Below are 13,732 nucleotides of genomic sequence, written 5' to 3'. Positions count from 1 at the left end.
TTCCTCTCTTTCCTCTCTTTCCTTCCTCTCTTTCCTCTCTTTCTTTCCTCTCTTTCCTCTCTTTCTTTCCTCTCTTTCCTCTCTTTCTTTCCTCTCTTTCCTCTCTTTCTTTCCTCTCTTTCCTCTCTTTCCTCTCTTTCTTTCCTCTCTTTCCTCTCTTTCTTTCCTCTCTTTCCTCTCTTTCTTTCCTCTCTTTCCTCTCTTTCTTTCCTCTTTCCTCTCTTTCCTCTCTCTCTTTCCTCTCTCTCTTTCCTCTCTCTCTTTCCTCTCTCTCTTTCCTCTCTCTCTTTCCTCTCTCTCTTTCCTCTCTCTCTTTCCTCTCTCTCTTTCCTCTCTCTCTTTCCTCTCTCTCTTTCCTCTCTCTCTTTCCTCTCTCTCTTTCCTCTCTCTCTTTCCTCTCTCTCTTTCCTCTCTCTCTTTCCTCAATTATCAAAGGCAAATTTATTGAAGGAGGAGAGGAGGCTACAGCCCCTTCCCAGCTGTGTCCGGTATGGCCAACATCTGGCCACAAGCTCTTGTAACAATATGTAGAGTTGCTGCTTAGCTATTGATTTTGGCACAATTGCACGTAGCCCTCCAGAGCGTGCAAGTTAATGCAGTTTAAGTGTCCAGCTAACTAAGCCGACAGGCTAAATTAGACTTTTATCATCAAATTTTTTCATCCTAGTGGCAGTGCACCGAAGCAATATATTCTAAATATAGGCTCTAGTGTGTGTTTACCATTTAGGAAGGAAAAAAAAAAAATCATCCCTCTAAATCATCTGTGGAATGTCCCTCTAATCTGTCAGGGAAAACCTTGTGATCTTGTAAGGCATTTGCATTTTTCCTGCTGAACCTGAGACCTACTACATCTCGTGTAAGTCTGATGATCCCACTGGTTCAGCTCAGATGCAAGCAAAGGAGCGCTGAAGCTTGACCACACCGCTGCCAGCCTTGCCCTCCTGGCCTGTCCCCTGGCATTGCCAGAGCATCCCTTCTGGCCTGCTGGGGGTTTGGGACACGGCAAGTGTACCACTGACTTCTCTTCTGCCACGCTGTCCTTGTACCTGAGGAGAACAAATAGGAGTCTGCGTGGGAGTAATTCATGCAGCACAAGACCAGAAGTTGTCTGAACCTTGTATTGTGTCTCAAAACCTCATATTTTGGGGGTGGAGGTTTTCTTTTTTCCTCTCAAATTCCAGACTCTTAAAAGCACCCGTAGGGTGCTTTCTTCTAGTGATATAATGGCACAAAGTGCCTGTTCTGTTCGGGCTGCAGCTTCCCTGGTGCTGCTGAGGTCTGTGAGATGAAGCGAGGCTCCAGTTAAAGGTACTGGAGCGATTTAGGAGGAATGGGAAGGAGTTCAGTGGCCTTGCTGCCATTAAGGACTTAAGTCTTAGTGGTGCAGCTGAGCTGGCTGCTGCTGGCGGGAGCGATGACTGTCTTCTGGCCCCAGTTTGTGCACCTCCATCCATTCCCTCTGTCGTGCCAGTGCTGCTGCCAGCCCGGTCACCCAGCCAAAGGAGGTAGGAACAGAGAGGGACTCAGTCAGTGGGAGTGCAGGATTAGGACATGCTCAAAGGATTATGGTGTTTATGGGAGCACATGAAAATGCTTGTGTCACTGCAGCTTTAGGCTTCTGATACATATCTAGTGTACTTACTCATTTAAGGACTTTGCTGAGAAACTGTTAATCAAAGCGCTGCTCTGTTTACTGAGGAACGCATGAACGGCCACTTTACAAGAAAGTTTAAAATGAAAATAGATGAATGCAATGCACAAGAGGAATATACCTCCTTTTATTAAATTCCTTGCTCCCTGTAGAGAGGTGTCAGTCTCTTCAGAACATGTTTGTGCACTTTGCTGTCACTATTTTAGACCATTATGGTCATTATAAATTTGTTGTTATGAAAAATTTGCAATGCTTGGTGAAGCCATGGAAAATATATTTTGTTTTGAATCTGATAAGCAGAAAGAATTAGGAGCTGAACTGGTGATAAAATTTTGTAATTAAATTCAGACTGACAGTGCAGAAACACGAACAAAAATTTGAGTGGCTTTTAGTGCTAATTAATCTTCTGATGCATACTAACATGTCCTGATTAGCTTAATGTTGATGAGATATATTGATAATTAAAATGAGGTTGGCTAGGAGCAAAATATGAAAATGTGAGATTGTCGCATAGGGGGAAGAGAATACCAGTATCTATCGCATGGTACCATTTGAGAACTGTTTGCCAAAGTAATTGTAGTTTTCTGTTACCTGGCCAGCTCTCCTGGTGAGGAGTGCTTTTCGGAATAAGATTGAGAGGCATATTTAAATGAAAATTGCAAGTTGGGTTTATACACAACTCTTCAGAAAAGCTTCAGTCTGCACTTCTGAAGGTAAAACTGCCCCCACAGATACCCGACCCCCCAAATCACAAAAAGGGGGGAAGGGGCAGAGGGGGCTAGAGGCTGGGTAGAGGTGGGGACTGAGCGGTAGACTTGTCGTGAGGACGATGTCGTTCAGTGGCTGTTGTCACCATGGGCCTGTTTGCCAGCAGGGTAGCTTGATACAAGCCTCTCTCCTCTTGTGCTCTCTCGTGCTTATTGTGGGTTTGGTTGGTGTTTTTTATTTGCATGGCAGTTGGGTATGAGATTTGAAGAGCATCTGGTCACTGACAAAATAGCCAAGGTTGCTGTTGAGTGTGGGAGGGGGTGAGTGAGTATGAGTAAATTGCCATATTGAACCAGGTCTTGTCCTCTCTTCAGTCCAGCATGTTTCTGCCAGTGACCAGCATCTGAAAAAAAGGCATTAGGAACATGCAGAATTATGCTGCCAGCACAAGGTAGCAATCCCTAACGGCCAGAGACCATCTTAAACCCTAAAACCTGAACTTTTAACAGCTTTTCCAAAATGTCTTGACCCTTGCTTCTGCACTCGCACGTTGTTACTGGGTTTTATGTGCAAAAATGGCTAGTATCTTGCTGGTATTTTCATTCCAGTGATCTGATTTTTGTCCTGTTGCCATGTACTATGGTTTATTCTTTATATTTTTATTGAAATACTTGTGGGGTTTTTGATACGCATTTGATACCTGTGATACAGATATAGATACTACAAGTGATGTAGTCACTTCAGAAGTGCACATAACTCATTCCAAGCTAGATACAAAATGTTAATTGGTTTATTGCAGATATATTACTAACATCTTGACTGTCCTTCAATTGAAGGATTTGTGGTTAAGCATTCACTTGAAGTTAGCATTTCTTTTTCTTTCCCATTGCAGTGGTAGTTTTGTTTTCACTGATTGATTTTTTTAGTTACAGATAACTGACGTGATTGGAAACTTGATCTTTGACCTTCCCCCCCCCCCCAAAAAAAAAAAAAATAATAAAAAAAAAAGTATCTCTTTGTCTTTTTTTTTTGTTATCATACCAGGTTTGTGGATTAAGCCAAGAACCATCCTCAAAATTCAATATAAATAGCAAGAAATATCTGCCAGAGCTTTAATGATTATTATATGCTGTTGATCTTACCCAGAACTTGTATACCAGGCATTATGGATGGCTGGGAATCTGTGATAAGCAGACAGCATAAAACTGTATCTGCTTTCCTAGTTCCATATTTATGTGAGTAAAGCAATCTGACTCCTCAAGACAGCAAAATAACCTATAGTACAAAGGAGAAGGCTCAAACCGCAGTCTGGGGAACGAAGGAAGGTTGGGCACCTCCAGGTTTAGGCTCTCTATAGTAGGGAAAATTACGTCTTGGCCTCTGAAGTATATAATGTTGAAAACTGCAACGTGAGAGTTTTGTCATGCTTAAAGCAAGCTGGAGCTTGTAGGTGCTGGATGGTTTGTAATCTGGATGCTGTTGGTAATGCATGTCCATGAAGGTGGTTTGAAAAACCAGGACTGCTAGAGGTAGCACCCTGCCTGTCGGTGGGGGATGATAGGGGCCAGGCATTATTACTATTACACACACTATGAAAGAAGGGAAATGTGAACTTTTATTAGTAACAAATGCATCCAGTTACCCAAGATTTAGAAAAATAATGTGAATCCAAAAACGACAGTGTTGTTTTGTCCCCAGAAGTTTCAGGTAATTTCATTTGTGAGGCTCCTTCTGAGTCCCTCATCCTGATTGGTATGTAAAGGCTTTCCATTAGATGTTTTTTTTCCCTATCTGAGATAATCTGGGGACAATGTTAGTGCTCCTTGGCACAGTCTTATTTTCCTATTGACTTCTTTGTTGTTTCTGTCCAACTTGGAGCATTGCAACTGTAAAACCACTGCCTATCCTCTGCTCTCAGCATTATGCTCAGAATCTTATTTTCCCATTTCTTCCATATGTCTACAGATAGATAAGCAGCTGCAAGCAGTGATACCTTTTACATCTTGTATTTATACTCGGTATTACTGAACCCTTTGGCCTAGGCAGCTGTAGTTCTGGACTGGCAATGCGACAGACTTACTGCTTTGGGCAGCAAATTGTTAAGACACACCAAGTGCCACACAGGTGCCTGTTTCCTTTATCCCCTATGGAAGGTGAGCTGTGCACCCTCAGTTCTGACCAGGTCTGTGATTGATCAAGAGGCCAGACATTAGCTGGACGGCCACCATTTACCTTTTGATGCTACTTCTTACTTGCTCTCTCCGTTTTGATGCTGTGATGTGCAGTATCACCTTTCCTTGGAAGGCTTTTTGTAGCTAAAGCCTACTGAAACATGTATTTGTAAACTAGTGAAGGTTTTTGAAGTGCAACTTTTTGCATGACTTTCTGATTTTTAGTGACATTACCATATGCTCCATCTCTGTCACTGGGATGCAGGGTCACTTGCTTGCACATAACCCTTTATCCTGGGAGTTTGTGTTTGGAGCCTGTAGGAGTCTGTCTCCAAAGCCCAGGACTCAGACCCCTTAGCTGAGTTGAATTCCATCTCTGCCCACCTGCTAATGACATTAAGCTCAAGTATTGCCACTTTGCCATTTTTGATGTTCTTGATCCAAAATTAATTTATATTTTCTGTGGTGTGGTATTTTTCAAGCTTTCTTTATCCTTAATTAGAAACAGCAGTTTTGGTTTTAGGTTGGTGAAGCTTCAGTAACAAACCCACACTATTTTATTCCTCTTTCCCCTTGGTGGGTGTGTACAGCTTGGCTGCGGGGAGTGTCCTGCTTCTCAGTGGTGAACATGTGCTTTGTATGGTACAGTATGTATGTGATTGTGCAGCACCTAAGGATTTTGTAAATGCTGTAATGCAAAGTTCCCCCCAAGACCAAAAAAACCAACCCTACTGGTCAGACTCTGCTCAGTGTCGGTTTTCACCAACATGGAAATAAATCCATGTGCTCCCAGAACTGCAAGCAAGCAGGAGCTTTCCAGGGGAAAAATCTTATGGTTTATTTTCATTTTGTCGTATCCCACTTTTTCTTTGTCCTTGATCTGTTTTCATTTAAGGAAACAACTGGGTTCACAGCAGGAAAATGTGGCAGCATAAGTGTCACTCACTGGAAGATGTCCTACTGTCCCTGTTCACCAAGGCGTCTGCCCTTCTCTCTACCTGGAGATGGAGAGGAAAATTTTAGAAACATTCAAAACCTGTGGTTATCGAAGGAAGGTCTGACATTCTTGACATGCTGAGGAAGAGAGGCATGCTAACCCAGGAGGGTGTATTAAAAGAGCTGGTTTTGCAAGTTCTAGCTTTAACTTGTCTGGGAGATGATGGGGTGATGCATGGGGTGTCCCTGGCTCCCTCCTAGGAGCTGTTTTTCAGTCAGATGATGCAAATTGGGCACAGTGTTAAAGCCACTTCGATGTTGAAAATACTCTTGGCTAGCATTCACTTAAAAGCAATTTCCTGTTATATGTGGGGTTTCTTATGGACCCTTGCTAGGACTTTTGAAAATGAAGTGCTTTCACTTCACGAATATATTTAAGTGCAGATTTTAAGCACTTATGGAGTAGATGTTAAAATCATTTGATAGTTGTAATGCTTCCCCCCCCCCCCCCCCGCTGCTGCTGAGATGGCTATTTAGAAACTCATGACTGACTGGGGTGAGCAATCAGTATGTGACTTTTATTTTTTCCAAAGAATAAACCGTGTACTTCAGAGCTGAGATGAAACAGCAGGCAGCTTGTTTCAGAAAGGACGGAATGATCCTTTCTTGTCCTGTGTGTGGAGAGGCATTAGCAAGCTCAGAGGGGTTGTCTCAGAATGGTAACCAATGCCCAGTACTTGGCTCTAGGCTATGTATAAACTGGTTAAGCCTGTACCTGCATCTCTTTGAAAATCTAACCTTGTTTTCTGATGGATGTTTTAGAATATGCTTGGGTTTTCTTTTTAATTCTCAACTGTTTCCGACACAGCAGCCAAAGAATGTGAGATAAGCTGACCAAAGGAAAAATAAAGGATAGATTTTTTTTCTTTTTTTTTTTTAGAAAGATCAAAAGATCACTTTGGCTTGTGTTTATGCTGAGGAATTACACCATCAAAATAATTTTGTGCAGACATAAAATAATTATACATTTGTTTTGAAGTTTTTCATGTTTGTTACAAGCTGAAGTACATTTTCTTTTTTTCTTTTCTTTTTAATCTGAAGGAATCAAATCCTGAATGTTTCTAGGATGACACATACTCTCCAGAGAGGTTGATTTATATTGTGGAGCCCTGAGACCTTCAAGATTTTTCTCCATCTTTCTTAGTCCTTCAGATCATGTGTTAGCGGTTGTCTTTTTCTGCCTCCCAGCTTCTTTAAATGGAGAATATTTTAGTTCGGTTTTAGGTGACAAATGAATTTGTAAGCAACTTTTCTTTCGAAACTCCTTCACTGAAACATTTTTGTTGTTTCCTGTTTTCTTGGTTGTGTTCTTTCATGGCGTAGGAACTTCCCCAACATTTTGACCAAGTAGGAAGGAGAGGTGACTTCTGCTGTAAGGTTGTCTCGGAGGGTCTGAGTGGGTGTTGGGTATGAGGGCAGGTAGAGACTGAAGTGGAGTGCCCAGGGAGGCAGCACAGGGCAGCCTCTGAAGCTTGGAATGGTCCCTGTGCAGCATGTGGGCTAGCGCCATAGGACATCAGCTCTTGGCAGACATTGGTAGAGGATTTGAGATGGTACTGGTTTTGCAGAAAGAGGTCTTCCCAGCATCGCTTCTGTTTTTTTGATAGTGTTTTGTCTTGTGCTAAACTGACCAGGCTCCAGGTAGTTTGTGAACCTCTTGTTTTCAGCAGTGTAATTCAGGAACTCCCAGAAAATACGGAAGCATAACACCATAATATGGGTGAATTTCATGATTTTTAGGACCTGCTTCTGGCTGAGTAGAGGTCTGGAGTGACAGACCAAAGAAAGAGGCAAAGAAGGCAGCACTGTTCTGAATTTACACAAGGCCTAGACTCTTGCTTTTGAGCATGACTGAGTTAATTTTTTTTCCACGCCCTCTATCACAGTAGCTCTCCCGAGAGAGGCACAGCATTTGAATCTCTCCAAGAAATGCATTTGAGAGATTCTTCCCATTTCACGTGATCAGTAAACATCTGTGCATGAGGGAACGAACCTTTTCAAAAAGGTTAAGTTTAAAATATTAACCATCTTGTTAAGAAGTATGCTGATCGTCAAGGACTAAGGAATACTTTCTTCTCAAAGCGTGGAAGTTTTATATGGAAGTCTCTTCAGTGTGATGGATTTCATGCAAAAACTGTCTGCTCATCTATAAGATAACTGAGATCAGATTCCTCCTGCAAAATACACAGATGAATTTGTGTAATCATCAAATCTAGAGGAAACTTCACCTCTTACTGAGCCTGTCTTTTGGATATTGGTACTTTAAACCCAGTTTAAATGCACTTTAAATTTGATCCTGGGCTTTATTTGAAGTGACCTGGTTTTGACCATTTGTTATAACATCTCAGTTATTGGATGAGTCTGCCTCATCCGTTTGCTGTCCACATTCCTTTTCACATTTGTAATTACTGTGGAGAGTTTTGAATTCTTGAGATTTAAGACATCGTCAGCTGAAGATTAAATTTGTAGCAATCTCCTTTATGTTTAGCAATTTATTTTTCTGGGCTATTTAAGCATATGATAGCATGTGTTTTCTGATTGCTTTGAGTCTGCTGATGTAAGTAATGCTGTAAACACAAAAGCTAATTTAATAGTGGTTTTGTTGATGATACTTATTTTGGTAAACATCAGCTCATTATGATAAATTTCCCATTGGCTTCACGGTGCCTTAATTAGCCTTTGGGCAGCATTCCTGACTGTATTTGAGGGGGAGGGCTGAAGGACAAGTGTACTGGTATGTATGGCTGGTAGGGGATGGCAGCTTGACAAGAGAAAACTTGTCAGGATTTCAGTTGATCTGCAGCTTTGCAGCAGGTTATCAGCAATAACTGATAATTAACATTGGAATGATGTGGTGCATTTATTGGGGCTCAGCATATGGTCCTTGCTGCCTTGCAGGGTGCATGGACGCACTGCCCTCATACCACACAATCGTGATCACCTTGGCTGGGAAATGTTCATGTTCACTTGGTCCAGAGAGAAATGGCTGTACAGAATTTGAGGTTGTGTGTGTTTCAGGTGGAGGTTAGTTTTGATTAGGTTCAGATAGCGTTAAAACCAAAGGAGGGATTTCAATCTGTCTCTTACGCAGCTTTCTGAAGAGATAGATGGAAGCTAATCATACCGTTGTCCGGCAGTGTAAAGTGCTTTCCAATGTACTGATGAGCGCATTTAGCAAAGCAAATAGCAAGATAGCATTTTGGTTCATGATCTCTTTGATTTTGCTTTTGACCTGACCTTGGGAAATCTGGAAGAAGGGAACACTGATAGCCTCTTAACATTAGCGTCTTGTATTTCCTTGACGCAGCTGTTCAGCAGAACATGATGCTTTGCAGCCCTCAACATCCAGCAAGGTGTGTGCAAACGAGTTGTCAGAAACTCATTTTTTTCACTCTAATGAGTATCATTCTGATATAACTGTGAACAGTTTTATTACCTATTTTGGTACCTCAGTGGATAGAAATAAAGGGTTTGGAAGAGGAGGAAGATCAGAGTGACTTCTGTTTCTGTGTCTTGTATAATGTTAAAACAGAAGTGGATGGGTAGACCCTGGACTTCTGGGTATCTGAAAGTTTGAGTTTCATGCACATCAGTAAAAAGTCAGTTTTCCTTTTAATGGCTTGATATAAAACAGGCCTGGGCTGTAGCTATGAAAGGTAATTGCATTGCCCTGTAATTCTGCACAATTTTGTTGAAGTTAAATTTCCTATTCCACAGAGCCTGTTCCAATTATGAAAATGGCTTGTAACGTGAATGTATGAGGACGTTTCTAAGTACATACAAGAGAGATAATGAAGCTTGGTTAGAAGGGAGGTACTTTAAGTGTTCCCTTATAAATCCACCCAGGTGGAATTGTTCCGGGCTGCCTGTCCAGATGACCACATCTGTTAAGAAGGTTTCATGTGTTCTGTGTAGTGTCAGAGTCCATTTACTCACGGTTCTGAACCCACCTTCCCAACCCCAGACAGTAATACCGTCCAGCTAATGATAGGGTTTCTGCTGAAACTCCACAAGCTTGCTGGTTGAGAGCAAATAACACCCTTGCTGTGCAGAAATAACTGGAGCCCATAAAGAATAGCAGCATCTTTTGGTGGAGGTGATCCATGAGCTTGTTTCCGCAGTTGGTCTGCATGAGCTGATGTCTTCAGTTCCCATTTGTCATGCCATTTGGGACAAGCTGTAATAAAAGTCATTTTCTAAAAAGGGAATATGACTGTCTTAGGGCATAGAAAAAGCCTCTCAAAGATAAAAGTGGTGGTAACTTAACTGAACTTCACCATGCCTTCTCCAGGGAATAGAGGGGTGTGATGGAAGTCTCTAGAAGCTGATTGAGAGAGGATCATGGAATAACAACATGCCTTCAAGTCTCTGAACAAAGATATGTTCTGTTGTATGAAAGCATGGAAAGCTTGTAAACTGACAAAAACCTGCCATGTAAGAGTATGAATTAAAATATAGAATTTACTGCTGTAGGATTTCATTGAGGCCAAAAATGCAGAAACCCATGAAAAATAAGAGGATATTTTACATGGGTAACTATATGCTAATAGCTTTTCCAAATTTACATTAAGCATTCTGCTTCAAGGCTTATGGCAATCCCCAACTCCGGGAGATTATGGGGTTTCTTGCACCTTTCTCTGAAGCATCTGGCATTAGCCTCTATAGAAGACAGGATATTGGCTTAAAATAAAACGAAACGAAAAAGCCCAGTTTCAGCCATTATGCCAGTTTCTGTATTGAAATACTCCCTGTCAATAGTGGCTTCTGCAAAACAATATTACCTTTTCAGTTTTGTTAAAGAAACCCAAGGCCTAGCATTTGCATCAAAACTTTAAAGAGAAAATTGGTAATTATTCTCAATAATTTCTCTCTTAGCAGTATTATTGAGTTCCTCAATTGAATCATGCTTAGATTCTGCTGTCTGGCTGGTCAGGTATGGCTTTGAGTATCCTGAGCTTCAGTGTGCTCTGTGTTGGCATCCTGCTACCAAAGAAAATGGTGCCACTTCACTGGGCAAATGGGTGCCCAGTCCCTTTCTCTGTGTCAGAGATCTGTAGTAAATGGAGGCCTGTAAAAGGGTGGATCTTAATTCTTTATGGAAAAAAGATAGCGTATTTGAGAAATGTGCATGTTTTTTTATCCCTTTAACATTTATGGAGATCTTGGGGTATTAGGCTTTTAAGCTGCTTTGATAAAACTCATTTGACAAGGGCTTGCACAGATGGTACTTTACTTTCTGTCTGAAATGTGACACTTTTTAATTTCCCTTGGGTCATCTCAGTGAATCTGGCTAGAATTTCTTCAATGGATGTTTGTCTCCTGTATTTCTGACTTGCATATCTGAAATAAAATTTAGTCTGATATGAGCAATATGCGGATGTCTTTAACTGTAGACAGAGCTAGCACATTCAGTCATCTGTTTCGGCCCTGGTATATTCAGTAATTACTGTACTATTAATGTGTCTGATCTTCTATACAGAAGTAATAAAATACTGGAATCTTCTCTTCAAAGCAGATTTTTTTTCTGCGCTGATAATGTATTTCTGAAGAGCTAGCAGAAGATGATTAATTGAAAATGTAATGCATGACTAGACAAGGAGTTTCACGAGATGCTGATCTGTCCTTGACCTCGCTTAATGCCTGATATTAAGGCTGGCTATGAAAACCTGCTGTATGGATGCTGGCATCCCAAAAGATGCTGTGGCACCTGAAAGCTCCAAGTACATCTTGGGTTGGATTGTGGTGCATGCACATGCAGCAGTTAAAAGATAGCATTCATTAATGTCATTGACTTTGGTCCGTCTTCCAGGCAGTGTTTGTCACAAATACATACCTACTTAAAATGTTAAATCCTTTGTTTTATAATATCTACTACTGAAAGCCACTGACGGGTTTCTTAAATGCAGCAGTTGGGGTGCCTGTATGGGCTGCTTGCTTGTGTGTTGGAGAACTTTGCTGCTAGGAGCATCACCTGGTAGAGTTTCAAGCAAAATTAACCCCTCCAAAAAAAGATGCAGGAGGAGATAAAAAATGAGAATGTCAGGTCTAAACAGCCCTGCTGTGCTGTAGAGGTTAGATCTCTGTGACATGCCTCTAAATCCCTTGCTGGCATGCTACTAGAGATGACGTCTCGGAGAGTAGGCAGCAGAGCTGGCTGGGTGAGTGTCCGCTGACCTACTTCAGCCAGAATGACCCACGCTGGCTTAACCTGGTTATGGATTCGTCCTGCTAACCTCCCTCGCGTATGGCTGCAGTGGGTTAGCAGGTTTGAGAGGGCAGTAATCACCAGCAATGAGCACCTGATGGTGGTGATAGGTGTCTTTGGTATAGCTCCATCAGGAAGAGTAAGTGCGCTCCCAGCCTAAGAAGTGGAACAGGCTGCTAATACTAGATCTGTTTTCAGTGATTTAGTTTTTGCAAAAGTAAGTCTGACCTGACTGTAGAGAATATTGCCCACGTAGAAGTGTCTGGTCATCTTGCAGTCGTCTTGTTGAAAACCAAAGCCTTGTTTTAATAGCAGGCTCAAGTCAAGACATTGTTCTTCCCTCCTACAAGGGTTTATTTGAGGTTCTACCGGAGTATCCTATGCATCACAAAACACTATTTAGGTGCTGCATGCTACTTCCAAGAGCCCTGTTGTCCACTTGATAACATTTAAAGGTGTGATCCCAGAAGAGGAGGGTGTGGGAAAAGCTTACACTGTTTTGCGTCGAAGAAATATGAGGATAAATATTTTCAACTATTTAAAATCGAAGTTACTTACGGAAAATTATGGATTTACTAATGAAGTATTTGTTTTCTGGTTGTCCTAGGCTTTTGGGCAGGCCCATACTAACCACAAGAAGGTAGCAGCAGATGGAGAGAGTAGAGAGGAGACCTTGATTCAGGAATCGGCTACCAAGGAAGAGTACTACATGAAGAAGGTTATGGAGTTGCAGACAGAACTGAAGCAGCTCAGAAACGTCCTTGCCAACACTCAGTCTGAAAATGAACGCCTTAATTCTGTTGCACAGGAACTGAAAGAGGTGAGTGAAGGTGCTCAGCGTGCATAACAGCTTGCATTGTAGTCATGCTTGCTTGTGCTGTCTAACCAAAATAAGGAAGATTCTTGAGCTGATCGATACGTGCTTAACGCTGGCAGCTGCTAAGGTGGGTTGTCTCTCTGAGACTTCCGTGAAGTGTTACATCCAGTTGAAGCTGTAATTCAACAGTGCAGTAAATCCAGCTTTCTGGTTCCATCCACTGAACCAGCCTGTTGTGGCCACAGTGGTCCTGATCTAGTACAAATTCACTCTGGCCTTCTTCAGATACCTACTAATTCTGCGGTAATCATTGCATTGTGTCCCAGGTGATCTGACAGACGTGTGACTGTGTGTCTGAGCCACAGTGTTGCTGTAGGTACTGCACATCAGTTCCCTCAGCCCAAGAACTGCTGCCTTAAAAAGCAGAGGAATCTGTTTAGTCCAAGCACAGAGATGCTGTGAATGTACCTTTTCTGCCTCACTCCCAATGCAGATTTTCTTGCTGCAAAATATTTGGGGCATGATTTCCCCTTTTGTCACTTTTTCCACCCTACCTTCTAAGAATGTGGGAGTGTAGCAGAACACTGAATTGCATAAAAGGAATAACAGTAAAGTTTAGTGTCTTGTGTTTTCTCTCATGAGTGATGCCTTTTACTTTGTCATAGGTTGCTTAACTTACTACCTCAGAGGGCCTTTGACCTTTTCTTGTTTCAGTATTGAAACTGACTATTTGCGAGGGGAAATAATTGCTGAGAAACTAACTTAAGTTTAATTACGTATGAAATTTGTAGCTCAGCAGGAGTCACTGTGGCACTGATGCAGAAGATCGTTTTAATAACTCTTAACCATTGCTTAAATTTAGACTAAGTTAGAGACTGTAAACCACAGATGGATGTGGTAAACAATCAGCAATTACTACTCTTGAGCTGTCTTGCACCTTCCTTTGAAACATTTGGTACAAGTCTCATTAGCCCTGAGGTAATTGACCGGCCTCCCGTGCTGGGTGGGAAGGTTATCTAAGAGCCCACGTTTTAATCTCAGCATACTCTACGTGACCACAGCTGAAAATCAGAAGTGCCTCATTTAATTTCTTTAGGACATAGTAACAAATACGTGGATAATATTTGGTGGTAAAATTAGTGAGGAAATGTGGCTTACTTCAGTGGAGATGGGGGGGTTCACTA

The 13,732-nt window shown here is 41.8% G+C and overlaps 1 protein-coding gene across 8 annotated transcripts in view; it reads left to right on the top strand.

The window, feature by feature from the left end:
- The window catches only part of BICD2 (BICD cargo adaptor 2), a 96,587-nt gene that overhangs the window by 37,869 nt on the left and 44,986 nt on the right, over positions 1-13,732 (top strand). For all 8 annotated transcript variants that reach the window (XR_013927939.1, XM_080386255.1, XM_080386254.1 and 5 more), the window contains exon 2: positions 12,339-12,551. Coding sequence is in view for 7 of the 8 variants with exons in the window: in XM_080386255.1 (XP_080242381.1) it covers positions 12,339-12,551 (213 nt within the window). In the remaining variant the exon portion in view is untranslated. The remainder of the gene's footprint in view (positions 1-12,338; positions 12,552-13,732) is intronic.

The sequence above is a fragment of the Falco punctatus genome, assembly GCF_963210335.1.
Source record: "Falco punctatus genome assembly, chromosome: 4".
NCBI classification, from domain to species: Eukaryota; Metazoa; Chordata; class Aves; order Falconiformes; family Falconidae; genus Falco; species Falco punctatus.
The sequence above is the reverse complement of the archived record's forward strand: the minus strand, read 5'-3'. Positions and strand labels throughout refer to the sequence as shown.